At 42.3% G+C, this 17,816-nt stretch overlaps 1 protein-coding gene across 1 annotated transcript in view; it reads right to left on the bottom strand.

The window, feature by feature from the left end:
* Positions 1-17,816, bottom strand: part of L1CAM (L1 cell adhesion molecule) — a 214,721-nt gene that overhangs the window by 22,356 nt on the left and 174,549 nt on the right. The window contains exons 22-25 of the mRNA XM_067464195.1: positions 16,936-17,058; positions 9,723-9,908; positions 8,835-8,957; positions 7,454-7,618 (exon numbers count right to left, since the gene is read on the bottom strand). Of these exons, the coding sequence (XP_067320296.1) occupies positions 7,454-7,618; positions 8,835-8,957; positions 9,723-9,908; positions 16,936-17,058 (597 nt within the window). The remainder of the gene's footprint in view (positions 1-7,453; positions 7,619-8,834; positions 8,958-9,722; positions 9,909-16,935; positions 17,059-17,816) is intronic.

The raw sequence follows: 17,816 nt of genomic DNA, 5'->3' as shown, positions 1-17,816 counted from the left end.
AAAGTCACCAATAACCTACAAAGGCAACAAGATCGTAATCCTGAAAGAAATTCCTATAACAATTCTGGAGAAGAGAAGAAAGTATCACTTCCTAACCGAAGAACTTAAAAAAAGAAACATCCGATTCAGATGGGAGAAAAAAGAAGGTGTGATGATCACCTGGAGGGACAAAAGACACTGGGTAACCTCAGAGTCGGAGGCAAAAGTCTTTTGGGAGAACTTGCAAAGAGACGAAGGTAAAACCCTACAGACACCATTCAACAAAAAAGAGACTGCCCCTCCCGGATCGGAGGAAAAAACGGCAGGAGAAGAAGACAGTATGGAAGAGTCCCCGACTGAGACGGAACTGATTAAGAAAAAGAGGAAGAGGGCAAGAAAAAAATCACCCAGGGTCCCACAGCAACAAGAAGGCATAGGAGTTACCACACAGAGGGATGAAAATAAGGTATTTAAAAACAAATTTAAATGGATCCAAAAATTAAGATAATATCCCAGAATGTCAATGGACTTAACACGCCCCAAAAAAGAAAGAAAATCTGGCACTCATTAAGTAAGGAGAAGTGCGAGATAATATGTATTCAAGAAACACATATTTTAGAGAAGCATGCCTCCTACTTGGAACAAAAGAGACTGGGGACACTTTTTTGTGCATGCTGTGAGGAAAAAAAGAGAGGGGTTGCTACCTATGTTAAAGAGAACCTAATGCCAAAATTAGCCTTTAAAGATGGGCAAGGGAGAATCCTGGGAGTGATGATAGAATCAAATGGAAAAAAGACACTCTTATGTAACATTTATGCACCTAACGGTGGGAAAGTGGAATTTATAAAAAAATTGAAGAACTGTATCCTAGGCCAGGAATACGATGAATTGCTGATTATGGGAGATTTCAATGGGGTGATTGACGTACAAAGGGATAAATCAACTAAAAGAGGGAACGGTACATCATCGGGTACAACAGGGGCCCTTCCCAAAATGTGTACTAACTTGTTAGAAGAGCTAGACATGGTAGATATATGGAGAATGCAACACAAGAGAGAGATAGACTACACCTTCTTCTCCAATCGTCACCTATCATGGTCACGTATTGACATGATCTGGTGCTCAAAATCTATAGTAAACAAAGTAGAGAAATCCAAAATATTGCCAATTCTAACATCGGACCACGCCCCAACCCTAATTATAATAAGGGAGAATGACAGCGAAAGATCAACATATAACTGGAAGTTAAATGAACACCTACTTAAAAGAGAACACGACTTAAATAGATACAAGGGATTGATAAAAGAATTCTTCTTTTTCAACACAGAAAAAGATACGGCTATAGAGACTATATGGGATGCCTCAAAAGCATATATGAGGGGACACTTTATCGAACATGCAACTAGAGAAAAAAGAACTAAGAAAGAAGAATACGAGAAGCTAAGGAAAGAACTAGAGGATCAAGAAAAACAAGCCAAACAGAACCCAACGAATCAAAAACTACATTATCAATTAGACTTAATAAGGAAAAAATTAAATACATTAGATCTAGAGGAGATGGAAAAAAAACTAAAATATGTAAAACAAGAATATTTTGAAAATGCTAACGGAGTAAGTCGATGGCTGGCCAGGAAGCTTGCTATAAAAAAACAATCTCGTAGGATAACACAAATAGTGGAGGGGGGGGAGACCTTCCACAAAACATCAGACATTCTTGACCAATTCGTAAAATATTATAAGAAATTATATGCAGAAGACAAGATTGCAAAGGAAGAGGTGATGAAATTTTTAGGTAGACAAAACATAATAAAAATAACAGAATCACAGAGAGAAAACCTAAACAGAAAAATCTCAAAAGAAGAATTAGAAAAAATAATCAAGAATTCTCCCCCCCGAAAAGCACCTGGCCCAGACGGTTTAACATCATTATACTACAAAACTTTCTTAGAACCGTTAGCGAATCCATTACTAAAGGTGATGAATAAGACCCTAGAAGAAGGGATCATTCCGGACACCTGGAAAACAGCTAATATAACGCTGATACCCAAAGAAAACTCCGACAATACTAAAACCAAAAACTATAGGCCAATCTCCCTTATTAACAATGATTATAAAATATTTACTGGTATTCTCGCGAATAGGTTAAAAACCATACTCACGGAAAGGATAGAGGAAGAACAGAAAGGCTTTTTGCCCAGGCGGCAGATTAAGGAGAACATCCGCATAATAGTAGATGCGATAGAATATTATGACAAAAAAATAAATAAAGAAGTCGCATTTTTATTTTTGGACGCCGAAAAGGCGTTCGACAACGTCAACTGGTTCCTGATTAAAGAAACACTAAAGGAGATGGATATGGGTTATCACTTTAATACAGCTATTGAGGCCCTTTACTCACAACAGTTTGCAAATATAATAATTAATGACCAATCGTCATCTAGATTTACCATCGAAAAAGGAACCAGACAGGGCTGCCCTCTATCCCCCCTCATCTTTATACTAACCCTAGAATTATTAATGAACAATATAAGAAAAAACGAAGAACTAAAAGGCCTAACGATAGGGAAATACAGCTTCAAGATCCGGGCCTTTGCAGACGATATTGTCTGTCTGATTGAAGATCCCCTCAATACAATAGATAAATGGCTAGCAGAAATTGAGACATATGGCTCAGTAGCAGGATTAAGAATAAATAAAGAAAAGACGCAAATGTTGACAAAAAATATCTCCAAACAGAAAGAAGACGACCTACAAAAAAAAACCGAAATTAGAATAGTTAAGAAAGTGAAATATCTAGGGGTCACCCTAACTGCCAAAAACATACAACTTTACAAAAATAATTACGAAGAAAAATGGCTACACATAAAAGAAAAACTAAAGCGATGGGAACCATTGAAGCTCTCACTTCTGGGGAGAATAGCAGCCATACAAATGAGTGTCCTCCCAGACATGCTATACCTTTTCCAGACCCTCCCAATCATAAAAACGAAGAAAACGTTCGAAAGCTGGCATAGAGATATACAGAAATTTGTATGGAAGGGGGGAAAACATAGAGTGAGTTTTGTTAACCTATGTGACAGCAAAGATAGAGGCGGATTTGCACTACCAAATCTGAGGCTTTACCATGATGCATCAGCCTTATGCTGGGTCAAGGAATGGATTAGCCTTAAAGAGAAAAAGATACTAGCATTGGAGGGTCACGACATAATGCAAGGCTGGCACAATTACTTATGGAGAGGGAAAGCAAAAAAAGAAAGAAACTTTGAAAATCATTTCATTAGATCCCCACTTATAAAAACATGGGAAAACTACAAAAACAAATTCCATCTCAAAGTGCCGCTATGGTTTTCCCCTAACGAGGCCAGCCAAATTAGAGGAGCTAGTAGAGAAAAGTGGCTGACATATAAAGAAATAATAAAAGGTACACCAGGCAATCCAACCCTAAAATCCCAGGAGGAGTTAAAGAGCTATGATCCTACACTCTCGTGGTTTCAATACCACCAAATAAGAGAAAGTTACAACCTAGACCTTAAAACAGGCTTTGAAACAGGGAACCCCTTCTGGGAAAAAATCATAAACTCCGAGGGGAAACATATAAGGAAAATATATCAGGTGCTATTGAGGTGGGAGACAGAGAAAGAACAAGTTAAAAGCAACATGGTAAAATGGGCAAAAGATATCGGCCGCCCTATCAGCTTCAAGGAATGGGAGGGGATCTGGAAAAAAAAATTAAAGTATACATATTCCAACGATTACAGGGAGAACTGGTACAAATTATTTTTTAGATGGTACCTGACCCCAAAACAACTGGCCAGATTCAGTAAAGGGAAACTGGAACAAAAATGTTGGAAATGTAAAAAAAATACTGGATCCTTCATACACATGTGGTGGGGGTGTAAAAAGGTGAGAGCATACTGGAGAACAATACATAGAGAGATAGAGAAAATTCTGAAAAAGAAATTCCCCCTAAAGCCCGAATACTATCTTTTGGGCATAACGGACTGTGAGTTTGACATAAATAGTAACGAAAGTAAGACGTTTTTCCACTTCTCGACAGCGGCCAGAATCCAATTGGCACGACTCTGGAAATCCGGAGAGGTCCCAACAACAGAACAATGGACCTTAAAAGTTTACGATGTGATGAATATGGACCTCCTTACTCAAAGACTAAGAATCAACAGTGATAAAAAGAAGAATACAGATTGGAGCGACTTTCTGGAATATCTTGAAAAGAGGAAATAAAAATCCATGAAGATGTAGTGAGACCGAGACCAATAGAGTAAGAAGGCTGTTGTATTACTAGTCAGTAGTACTGTATAAAAGAAACAATTTTCTGTCTATTCAACCTGGAAGTCACGATGTTTTTATTCCCCTCCCTACATGTATCCTTCCTTCCCTTTTCCCATATCCATCCCCACTTTACCCCAATTGTACACCATACCCAGTTTCCTGACCCCCAACCCATACCCAGTTACCAATCCCACCCCAACACTACCCTTCCCCACCTCACCGATTGCTGTTTTAATGTATGTATCTGAAAAAATTTGCAATAAAGATAATTAAAAAAAAAAAAAAATTCTCAAGCAAGCAGGAGGGAGGCAAAGCTCGAAATGATAAAAAAAAATTACATATGAGAGGGGAAAATAACCACATCTGTAAACACTGAATTGACAGACTGTAAAGGATTTGCTGTGAATTGGGGTGTGAATTTACTTGCTTTCTCTCTCACACACGTCTTTTGTATTGTCCTTCTCAAAAACAATTTAATAACAATTGAGAAAAGACGTTTCAGTGTGATACATCATCCATTTCTAGTTACAATATCTGACCCTAATTGAGCTTTTCGTTCCTGAATATACGAGTGATATTTTTTAAGTAAGGTCCGTTTTGTTGTAGACACTAGTACTTCGCGCGCATACCGCAACGAGCATGTGCGTCGTGTACTGGCATGCCTTGGGAACAACTGTGCTCAGTTTCCGCTCTGTAGCTAACCTGTACGGTTCTGTTCTGTGCTTTAAAAATGTTTAAGACTATCAACTCACCCGCCGCATGCGAGGTTCGCTCAGTGATACGGTTTTTGTCAGCAAGGAACCTGCCTGCTGCAGAAATTCATCGACTGATTTGTGAAGTGTACGGTGATACTGTTATGAGTGAAAGCAAAGTGAGTAAGTGGGTACGACAATTCAAAGATGGCCATGACAACGTCCATGATGAGGACTGCTCCGGTTGCCCTTCTTTGATTACAGTGAACTCTTGGTTATCGGAGCAGGCAGCAAGTTTTTATGAAGAGGGTATTTTAAAATTGGTTCAGAGGTATGATAAGTGTTTGAACAAACTTGGCAACTATGTCGAAAAATAGAGTGAAGTATGTACTTTCTGAAAATAAATTTACTTTTTTGAAATAAACTTTCGTTGTGTACTTATGTTCAAACGGACCTCACTTAAAAAATACCTCTCGTAAAATGACCTGTAGGGGGATTAACTTTCCTTTACATATCTTTCAGAGGCACATTAGAGATGCAATGCCAGAAATACAGCTTAATGGTGTAACATTAGAAAACGTTGCCCATTTACACTATCTTGGCAGCCACCTCTTCACAAAAGTCAACATTGACACTGAAATACAACACCACCTGAGCTCTGCGAGTGCAGCATTTTTCCAAATGAGCAAAGAGTGTTTGAGGACCGGGACTATTACCAAGGACCAGGACTATTACTATATACCAAGGTGCTTGTTTATCCCTGCCATCTCCAGTGGTCTATCTCAAGTAGCAAAGGCTGGCAAAGATCATCCAAGACTGGAAAATTATGATACGTGGTTTGAATGGGAAACCTGATTACGAACAGCAACATGCCCATGATCAATTTGAAGCCATGCTTCAGTCCAGAAATAGCAAAACTATTGAGAAGAATTTCTGCCATACACCAGAGAACTAAAAGGTATTTGGCCGTCTGGATTTCAAGGAGAATGTGTCGTCTGTGCACATTGAGAAGAAAACCTACAAGCCACTCTAAATACCTTCACAGAAGCATACGAGAAACTTGGCCTGTCATTGAACATCAAGAAAACCAAAGTGCTCTTCCACCAGCCAATCGCTCTCCAGTGCAACAAATACAGCTCAATTGTGTAGCATTAGAAAATGTTGATCATTTCCACTACCTCGGCAGCCACCTCTCTACAAAAGTCAACATTGACAGTGAAATTCTAACAGTTGGTAACACAAATAAGGACTCAGACTTGGCAACACTGGAAAAAGTTACAGGAAGAGCAAAGGTGAGTGTGGATGCAGAAATTTGCTTGTCCTCTTGGTCTGTGACAGTAAACTGATGGGACAAACTATTAAATCATAATACCCAGAACCTCTCTTATCTCGAGATGTATATGTTTTCTATATTGCCTAAAAGCTGAGTTCTGATATGTATTATGGTGAGCTCTTGGTATCCACTGGGGCTTGGTTCCATCATTTGAGTATGATTTCTATCGATATATCTATCTATTTATCTATCTATCTCAATCTCTCTTAATGGAGCCCCCGGTGGCGCAGTGGGTAAAACCCCTGTGCTGGCAGGACTGAAGACCGACAGGTTGCAGGTTCAAATCTGGGGAGAGGCGGATGAGCTCCCTCTATCAGCTCCAGCTCCTCATGCGGGGACATGAGCGAAGCCTCCCACAAGGATGATAAAAACATCAAAACATCCGGGCGTTCCCTGGGCAATGTCCTTGCAGATGGCCAATTCTCTCACACCAGAAGCGACTTGCAGTTTCTCAAGTCGCTCCTGACATGACCAAAAAAAAAAAAATCTCTCTTAATTTCTGCATGGCTATAACTTGCTCCAGATGGATTGTGTGGGTCTTTCCCACCTGACTAGCCTAGTGCTTTTTAAGTATTGTAGTCAAGTAACTGCACATGCAATTTCAGTAGCCATGTTTCTTTTTGCTGTTCTTTATTTACATGTTGTTACTGTTTTTGGAGCCCCCGGTGGCGCAGTGGGTTAAACCCCTGTGCCGGCAGGAATGAAAACCGACAGGTCACAGGTTCGAATCCGGGGAGAGTGTGGATGAGCTCCCTCTATCAGCTCCAAATCTTCATGCGGGGACATGAGAGAAGCCTCCCACAAGGATGATAAAACATCAAAACATCCGGGCATCCTCTGGGCAACATCCTTGCAGACGGCCAATTCTCTCATACCAGAAGCGACTTGCAGTTTCTCAAGTCACTCCTGACACGACAAAAAACAATAACCTGTTTTTGAGTTGCAAGGATGGTTAAGGATCCAATCGCCATCTTGGTCAATACATTATTCTACTAATGATGGGCCAAGAACCACAAATTTGAATGAATGATGATTTAAGGCACCTCCATTTTTCAGGAAGAGACCCCCTGCAGACTTTTTTCTCCCAAGCCACCCCTGGCACTGAGAGATAGCAGCTTTTCTTTTCATTGGCCACTGAGCAGTCCACAATATCACTTACCAGAACCAGCAGTGGACATTTCCGACTCCCAGATGACTTGAAGATCTCCAGTGCGGTGCTCTTTCACCAGCCGAACCCGATACTGCTTTCCTGGTTCCAGATCCGGGATGAGGTATGAACCCTGGCTGGAAGTGACTCTCCCTACATCCTGCCAGTTTTCTTTATCTGGTTGGAAGGCAGAAAAAGAGGAAGGGGAACTATAGTGTTTCTTCCACCCTGGACATTCCACAGATATATAAACCTCACTTGCCTAGTTTCCAACAGACCTCACAACCTCTGAGGATGCCTGCCATAGATGTGGGTGAAACATCGGGAGAGAATGTTTCCTGGAACATGGCCATTCAGCCCTGAAAACTCACAGCAATCCAGAACTGTGTTGTATTTCTCCACCCCACCCCCACCCCGCCCTCTCATTTCCACTAGCCACAGTTTTACCTTGGATTTGGTTTTGAACTTAGCCTGCTGAGACTATTAGCAGATGCCAAAAGGTTCAAAGCAATTTGTATATCTCCTCTCCTTAAAAAAATTAAGGTATACAGACTTGTGGTCCCTACTCAGAATCAAAGGTCAAGGCATTTTTACTCTCTTTCTGTCACTGGGATTAAATTGAATGGACCACAAGGCCACTTCAAACCCAGTGGCCACTTCTATGCACAGTTTCTGCACAGGCAATAATAATAATAATAATAATAATAATAATAATTTATTTATACCCCCCTACCATCTCCCCAAGGAACTCGGTGCAGCTTACATGAGGCCAAGACCACAGTACATCAATAAACAAAAGCAATAACAAAAGAAAAAAATCAATACAACAATTAATATAAATCACAGTAACAATAACAGTAACACACAAGCATTTAAAAATCTATGGCCAGGCCAAATGTAATAATTTCAAATTTTAAAAATAATGCTGAGCATGAACAAGGTAGAATATAACTGGGATAGGGTTTTTCAAAGAGAAATGAGGGAACGCAGTCAGTCCTAAATCAATGGTAAAGTGCATTTTGAGGGCATATTGCTAAGAGTTTTCCTTATTCTGGGAAGGCACACTGGAACAACCACGTTTCCAGGCTCCTCCTAAAGACTGCCAGAGTTGGGGCATGTCTGATATCCTTGGGAAGTGAGTTCCAGAGTTGGGGGACCACCACCGAGAAGGCCCTCTCCCTCGTTCCCACCAATCGCGCCTGCGAAGGAGGTGGGAGTGCGAACAGGGCCTCACTAGATGGTCGAAGAGATCGTGTGGGTTCGTACACAGAACTGCAGTCACGTAGGCTAGGGGATTATGAGAATTGTAGTCTAAACAACTTTACCAAGCTCCAAGCATGAAGAACACTTTGAGAAGAGACTCCCACCCACATAGCCCCATTTCTCTGCTTACCAGTCTTGCTCATAATATGGACTGTAAACTCCACATCTCGCTGATTCTGACGCGTGGTCCAGAAGATAGTGGTCGAGTTCTCCCGTACGTCACCCAAAGTGATGTTCACCAAGGACAGGTTCACTGGCCACGGAGGCAGAGCGGAAATGGGACGGGGACAGGGATGGGGGAGAAGGTGTTTATTAACATTTTAGTGATTTCCCTTCGAAACTTAAGTCCCGTCTGAGGCTTCCCACACAGAAGAACAATACAATCAAGGCAGGACCAAAATCACCACAACACATTTGGAGAGGTTACTCTATGATCCTATCTGTGCACTGCTCTTCTGCCCTGGGGATGATGGGAGTTGTAGTCCAGCACATCTGGAGAGCCCCAGCAGTGGAAAAATGCGGGAGAGTCACAAATGGAAGATGACACCCTCTGGACTCTCCCATAAAAGTCTGCGAATGAGGCACAGTGATTATCACACAAAAGCCTTGTTTGAAAAGCACCCCAATAAAGCTCTGCCTAATGCCAATTTGGACCCTTTCAACCCGGAGGAGGGAACAGAGGGTCTCCATTGCTTTTCAGCTGCAAGACGGCACTGAATAAAAAGAAGCACAGCTCTCAAAACTTCTTCCGTTAACTTCGAGACTAAATATGGAGGAAAATAACCTTCTTGACATGCAAGTTGCCCCTTTTCCCCAACCAGCAAAACAACCCCATCCCTGAAATCACACCCTCTTTCCGGAAAAGACTGTGAGGAACTTCCAGGCTCACACAGCTCCCTACAGACCTGCTTTACTTATTTTGTCAGTGTTTGGAGTACCTTCTGCTAAAACGGAATCCCACCCAAAGAAAAAGCCACCATCCCAATCTTGGTGGAAGAATGCGGAGGGCTTTTCTTACCTAACTCACGAATTGCGTGTTCTTGCAGAATATAGGGATCTCCTGGTCCCTGTCTGGTTTCTGCCGACAGATAGAAATTGTAAGGAGTGTAGGGGTCCAGGTCACTGACGTTGAACATGAGTTGAGTGGCGGGGATGGTGATACCACTAACAAAGCCCATGTTGGTCTGATTAGAGGTCTGGTTGGCTGAGCACAAGAGAGCAAAGAAAGGTAGATGCATTAATGAACAAGGCTCCGGCAATACACAAACCACACCAATCCTTTTGCTAAGTAGGCAATAGTCATGGTAAGCTTCACAAATCATAGAATCATACAGTAGAAGTAGTCTAATAATAATAATAATAATAATAAACCTTTATTTATACCCTGCTAACATCTCCCGAAGGACTCGGTGCGGCTTACAAGAGGCCGAGGCCCAATACATCAGAAAACAACAGCATAACAAATACAACAATAAATAAACTCATAAAATAAGCAATAAACATTAAAACAATAGCAATTAATATTAAACAATAACACCATGACACATTTAAAACTAAGGCCGGGCCAATGTAATGATTAAAAATTCCAAAATGCTGGGCATGACAGGTGAAATAGATAGAATTTTGGAGATAAGTGCGATGTGCAGACAATCTTAAATCTCTAGTAAAGTGCATTTGGGACATGATGCTTGGAGTTTCCTATTCTGGGAAGGCACACTGGAACAACCATGTCTTCAAGCTCTTCCGAAAGACTGCCAATGTTGGGGCTTGTCTGATGTCCTTGGGGAGAGAGTTCCAGAGTCAGGGGGCCACCACGGAGAAGGTCCTGTCCCTCGTCCCCACCAATCGTGCTTGCGACGCAGGTGGGATCGTGAGCAGGGCCTCTCCAGATGATCGGAGAGAGTTGGAAGAGACAACATGAGCCATCTTGTCCAACCCCGTCATGCAGGAAAAGCACAAAGTATCCCAGACCGATGGCCATCCAGCCATTCCAAGGATGGAGCTTTCACCACACTCTGAGGCAGAGAGTTCAACTACTGAACAACTCTTACAGTCAGAAAGTTGTATTGTCGAAGGCTTTCATGGCCAGAATCACTGGGTTGTTGTAGGTTTTTCGTGCTGTATGGCCATGTTCTAGAAGCATTCTCTCCTGATGTTTCACCTGCATCTGTGGCAGGCATCCTCACAACCTCTGAGAATGCCTGCCACAGATGCAGGTGAAACGTTAGGAAAGAATACTTCTAGAACATGGCCATACAGCCCGAAAAACCTACAACAACCCAGTCAGAAAGTTCTTCCTAATGTTCAGGTGGACTTTCCTTTCCTGTAATTTGAACCCACTGCTCCATTGAGTCCTAGTTTCCAGGGCAGCAGAAAACAAGCCTGCTCCCTCTTCTTTATGACATCCTTTCACATCCATGTATGAATATGTGAGAGGAAGCCACAGGGAGGAGGGAGCAAGCTTGTTTTCTTCTTCCCTGGAGACTAGGACATGGAACAATGGCTTCAAACTACAAGAAAGGAGATTCCATCTGAACAGGAGGAAGAACTTTCTGACTGTGGGAGCCATTCAGCAGTGGAACTCTCTTCCCTGGAGTGTGGTGGAGGCTCCTTCTTTGGAAGCTTTTAAACAGAGGCTGGATGGCCATCTGTCAGGGGTGCTTTGAATGCAATATTCCTGCTTCTAGGCAAAGGGTTGGACTGGATGGCCCACGAGGTCTCTTCCAACTCTTTGATTCTATGATTCTACATTCAATAGGAAGTAGCTAGCACAGAGCAGCCTTTGATTCTCCTTTTAGACTTCAGCACCCAGAATCCCTGACTGATGAGCAGTCCAACAGTGGAATAGACTGTCTTGGAGGGTGATGGGTCCTTCATCTTGGGAGATCTTGAAGCCAAGGTTGTATGGACATCTTTTTTGAATGCTCACTGTGTATTCCTGAAAGCAGGGGCTGGACTAACTAGTCCTTGTTGCCCTCTTCCAGCATTACAATTCTACGATTCTGTCCAAAACCACCCAGAAGATCCAAATGTTGAAAACAACTAGCACAATTCACCAGCCAAAGAATATGAAGAATGTCAGAGTGTTTCACATACACAAACATACTCCCACACACACACATTTTATAAAATCTGGTTTCTGCCATGTGCTTCCTTTATTGCTGGGATACTTTGTAGAACAAACTGTCTAAGGCATTTCAAAAAGGAAGGAAGGAAGAAAATCCCACCAAGTTATAACTGTGCTATGCAACCAGAGAAGAGGCAAGCTGTTTTGGGCAACCGGAGAATCTCCTTCCTTGGAGCCTTTCCAAAAGAGATTTGCACTAGAGAGAGACGTCTCCTTGGGGAATGCATGTGTGTTGCTAAGAAATGACCCGCTTCAGAGCATAGGATGAGGCGAGCCGGTCACTGGGACTCTTCCCACTTTAGAGTAGAGTCTCAGCCAATGCCTGTTCTTCCTTCTTGTTTCCAGAAGCAAAAAGAAACAAAAGGAAATTCCTGCCCCCAGACTGTGACAGGTTTTTGAAAAATAAATGCAAACCATGAAAAAGGCAGAGAAAACTGTTGCATTGTGTGATGTAGGACTTTGCACTCTTATGCAAGTGACAACAAATCTTAGCAAGAGATTTTTGGAAATACAGTCATTTTATACAGGGTTTTATTTGTCGAGTCAGAGCAACCAGTCAATTATATTACATTTCTAACAGAACAAAGCAAACAAACAGACAAAATACAAAACTTGTGAGTTTGGTAGTTGATTAAATGTCCTTTGACCAGTATCTGGCCACTTGGAGTGCTTCTGGTGTTGCTGCAAGAAGGTCCTCCATCGTGCATGTGGCAGGGCTCAGGTTGCATTGCAGCAGGTGGTCAGTGGTTTGCTCCTCTCCACACTCTCATGTCGAGGATTCCACTTTGTAGCCCCATTTCTGAAGGTTGGCTCTGCATCTCGTGGTGCCAGAGCGCAGTCTGTTCAGCGCCTTCCAAGTCGCCCAGTCCTCTGTGTGCCCAGGGGGTAGTCTCTCATTTGGTATCAGCCATTGGTTGAGGTTCTGGGTTTGAGCCTGCCACTTTTGGACTCTTGCTTGTTGAGGTGTTCCAGCAAGTGTCTCTGTAGAAGATCTTAGAAAACTATGTCTAGATTTAAGTCGTTGATATGCTGGCTGGTACCCAAACAGGGGATGAGCTGGAGATTTCTCTGCCTTGGTCCTTTCACTATTGGCTGCTACTTCCCAGCGGATGTCAGGTGGTGCAATACCGGGTATCAATCATCATAGAATTGCTTCTGCCAGAATCACCAAAACAGGCTTTAACAATTAGTGAATTAAGGAATGTGTGGATGCACACATGCGTATAAAATCATTGTGCCCTTAATGAATCGTACATACGAATACTACAATATAAACTCCTATAGAATCCTTTCATACAGTCATACCCCTGCAAAAATGGCATATAGAATCACAGAATCATAGAGTTCGAAGAGACCTCATGGGCCATCCAGTCCAACCTCCTGCCAAGAAGTAGGAAAATTGCATTCAAAGCACACTGAACAGATGGTCATCCAGCCTCTGTTTAAAAACCTCCAAAGAAAGAGCTTCCACCACACTCTGGGGCAGAGAGTTCCACTGCTGAACAGCTCTCACAGTGAGGAAGTTCTTCCTAATGTTCAGGTGGAATCTCCTTTCTGTAGTTTTTTGTAATTCCACATTTACATGATGGCAATGTATTTCATAGAAATAAGTTTCTGTATGGAACTTTTATGGGTGTACATTTTAGTGTGTTTATTTGTAGTGTTTTTGCTGTAATTGTCAAGCCATGAGAAGAGGCTGGGATCACAAGCCAGAAAGAGTTACAGAGAATGAACACGCTAAACTCCTCTGGGACTTCTGGATTCACACAGACAGAGTTTGGAGCATAATACTCCTGACCTCACGATTGTGTTAAAAAACAAAGGATGGATCGTCGATGTCGCAATCCCAGGTGACATCAGGATTGAAGAGAAACAACTGGAAAAGCTGACATGATATGAGGATTTAAAGATCGAACTGCAAAGACTCTGGCACAAGCCAGTCAAAGTGGTCCCAGTGGTGATCGGCACACTGGGTGCAGTGCCTAAAGACATTGGCCTGCACTTAAACACAATTGGCGCTGACAAAATTATCATCTGCCAGCTGCAGGAGACCACTTTACTGGGATCTGCATGCATTATTCGCCGATACATCACACAGTCCTAGACACTTGGGAAGTGTCCGATGTGTGATCCAGTACAACAGTGATCTTGTCTGCTGTGGACTCATCTTGTTGTGTTTCTAATAATAATAATAATAATAATAATAATAATAATAATAATAAGAAGAAGAAGAAGAAGAAGAAGAAGAAGAAGAAAATATATTTCACAGTCCTAGATGCTTGGGAAGTGTTCGACTTGTGATTTTGTGATACAAAATCCAGCATATATTTCATTTGCTGTGACATACTGTGTTTTTGTGTCAGTAAAATAATAATTTCTTCCATAGTCTGGGTAGCTAGATTCCAGACCTACGTCTCCCTTTATCAGGAGTCCTGACATTTGGCATTTAAAGTGCCACAAATCTATTTTAACTGCCATGGCTGCATATTTTACCATCCATTGCTACCTATAGATTGATAAGGCACCAGAGGCTCTCTCTGGCTGAAAACTCTAAATGCCTGTTGCTAAAATGGAAATAGTAGCCTTGCACTCCCTGCCTCTTGGTTCCTACCCCTCCTTCTGTAGGGGCAAAAATGACCAAGATAATCCACAAATCCAAAATCCAAGAGCAGATTGCCCCTTCCCAAGGAGGGCGAGGAAGGATACCATGAAAGTTGAATCTTTAAAACTGCAAAAATGCTATTTATTGCGCAGCTGAAGCAATAGTGACAAACATGCATATAGAAATGCAATAAAGGGGTTTGTCCAACCTAAAGTTCGTTGCATTGATTATTTATGACTTTCATTAAAACAGTTTGATTGGTACATAGAAATCAATCATCTCATTGGTTATGTCAGACAATTAGGAATCTTATTGGTTCTTCTATGTTACTGACAGCAAAAGCCTATAACAATGGTTCTGTTGAAATCTCTGACCCTGAGTTGTTGAACGTCAGGTTGGCTTATCTATGTGCAAGTTGCATTTCTTCTACGGCTGGGAAAATCAAGGAAGTGAGGGAGTGACTTACTACTTGTATCTTTTACTGAACAAAGAACACAGAGATCAATCATTCTTTCTCTTTGCTAACCTTTACTATGCATCAGCAGTTTCTAGCAAGCAAGGTTTTTCTCTATAGACAGGGCTTTTGGGACATGTAATGATTGGGAATTCATTTTTCTAAATCACGTCTCTCTCACTTCAAGTAGTTGATCTCAGCACTGTATATTGAAAACATATTGGGGCCATATTGGGACGCAGGTTCGCAGCTTGGGTGTGATCCTGGACTCACCCTTACTCCCTTTCCCTCCTTCACTCCTTTCACTGCTTCTCAGCACAGGGTAACTCTCCGGGTATAAATAAAGATTATGATTAGGACATGGAAGAAGGCCCTTCATTGCCTACTGCAACCGCACTTCTGCCAGGGGTTCGTTCCATACTTTCTGCAGCAATACACATAGATTTGCTGCTAGGACTCAATTGACAAGGAGTCCTAGGCTACAGTAATAGAAGCAGAACATCAAGGAGATGGGACAGGAGAAACTAGTCCAATGTGGGCTAGGCAAAACTACGGTGAGGTGGATCTGTAATTGGTTAAGTGGACGGACACAGAGAGTGCTCACTAATGCTTCCTCTTCATCTTGGAAAGAAGTGACAAGTGGAGTGCCGCAGGGTTCCGTCCTGGGCCCGGTCCTGTTCAACATCTTTATTAATGACTTAGATGAAGGGCTAGAAGGCATGATCATCAAGTTTGCAGACGACACCAAATTGGGAGGGATAGCCAATAGTCCAGAGGACAGGAGCAGAATTCAAAACGATCTTGACAGATTAGAGAGATGGGCCAAAACTAACAAAATGAAGTTCAACAGTGACAAATGCAAGATACTCCACTTTGGCAGAAAAAATGAAATGCAAAGATACAGAATGGGGGACGCCTGGCTCGAGAGCAGTACGTGTGAAAAAGATCTTGGAGTCCTCGTGGACAACAAGTTAAACATGAGCCAACAATGTGATGTGGCGGCAAAAAAAGCCAATGGGATTTTGGCCTGCATCCATAGGAGCATAGTGTCTAGATCTAAGAAAGTAATGCTACCCCTCTATTCTGCTTTGGTTAGACCACATCTGGAATATTGTGTCCAATTCTGGGCACCACAATTCAAGAGAGATATTGACAAGCTGGAATGTGTCCAGAGGAGGGCGACTAAAATGATCAAGGGTCTGGAGAACAAGCCCTATGAGGAGCGGCTTAGGGAACTGGGCATGTTTAGCCTGAAGAAGAGAAGGATGAGAGGAGATATGATAGCCATGTATAAATATGTGAGAGGAAGCCACAGGGAGGAGGGAGCAAGCTTGTTTTCTGCTTCCTTGGAGACTAGGACGCGGAACAATGGCTTCAAACTACAAGAGAGGAGATTCCATCTGAACATTAGGAAGAACTTCCTGACTGTGAGAGCCGTTCAGCAGTGGAACTCTCTGCCCCGAAGTGTGGTGGAGGCTCCTTCTTTGGAAGCTTTTAAGCAGAGGCTGGATGGCCATCTGTCAGGGGTGATTTGAATGCAATATTGCTGCTTCTTGGCAGGGGGTTGGACTGGATGGCCCATGAGGTCTCTTCCAACTCTTTGATTCTATGATTCTATGATTCTATGAATTGTGATCTGCTCTGCTCAGGGTGTATTTGCATTGCTGTAGCAGGGACTTTTCTCGTACTCTTCTCTTGCTCTGATTGCTAAGTATCTTTTCTATATAATATCCACTGGGACCAGTATCCTACTATTTCATTTTATCTGTAAAGAACAAGCTAACTGTAAATAAAAGAGTGCTGCAGACTTGTCCCAGCACCCAACTCTGCAGTATTTTGATTATAATCTTTCTCTGGAGTGCTGCCAGACTGAGAAGGCAGACTTTAAGCCTACATTCAATGAATAATGTTCCTAAGTGTGATTTTCCAGAAGCAACAAGATCATAAGCCAATTTACAATCTCTTAACTACTGAAAAGCCATAATTTTACAAGGTACTTAAGTCCACAGCCCCACTCCCCTAAACCAAAAATTGGCACACAGACTCACCTTGCTGGTATGACAATATGTATCTCTGTAGTTTCCCATTGGGAAATGTGGGTGGTGTCCATTCCAAGGTCACTGTTGTGTTTGACAAGAATTCCATATGAAGGGATTTAGGCCGGCTAGGAACTATTCAAGGAGGAAGAGAAGGAAAGAGAGGAAGGACACATGGAGACATATTATCTACCATATTTCATCACATCATAGTTGCCACCGTGTGATAGTCACACACCCTTTTTTGGTCCCCCAAATAGTATTTTTGCTTTCATGACACAATAGTTGTACCCTTCATTCACTCACGCATGTATTCACCCCCTTTCTATCAAAGGGGCTTCACTCAGATGGAAGCCTACACCTTGAAAGGAAGGGAAAGGAAAGGAAAGAAAATAAGGTGATGTGGGCAAGTGGTTCACCCAAGTCCCTGTACTCTTTCTTTTCCAAAAGGGAGGGCATGCAGGCAAGTGAAGCTTCACTTACCCACATGCTTGCCCCCTTTCCAGCTACGAGGCTTCAGTTGACTGCTGGCTGAGTGAAGCCCCATAGCTAGAATTATTTTTTCATCACATCCACTGCTCCTCCTTTTCAGCCAAAAAAGCGGGGAGAGTACAACTGTTATGTAATGAAATATGGTAATTTCCAGAGTGTAAGCACAAGTTGTGTAAGCACTGGGATTGTGGCGCAGCTGGCTGGGTGTCAGCTGCATTAAGATCACTACTGATGGAAATGTCGTGAGTTTGAAGCCAGCCTAGGTCGGAGTGAGCTTCCGGTCAATTTGTGTAGCTTGTTGCCAACCTTTGCAACCCTAAAGACAGTTGCATCTGTCAAGTAGGAAATTGAGGTACCACCTATGTGTGGGGAGGCTAATTTAAGAAATTTACGAGGCCATA

Source organism: Anolis sagrei, chromosome 2 (genome assembly GCF_037176765.1).
Source record: "Anolis sagrei isolate rAnoSag1 chromosome 2, rAnoSag1.mat, whole genome shotgun sequence".
NCBI classification, from domain to species: Eukaryota; Metazoa; Chordata; class Lepidosauria; order Squamata; family Dactyloidae; genus Anolis; species Anolis sagrei.
This window is presented reverse-complemented; position numbering and strand designations above follow the sequence as displayed.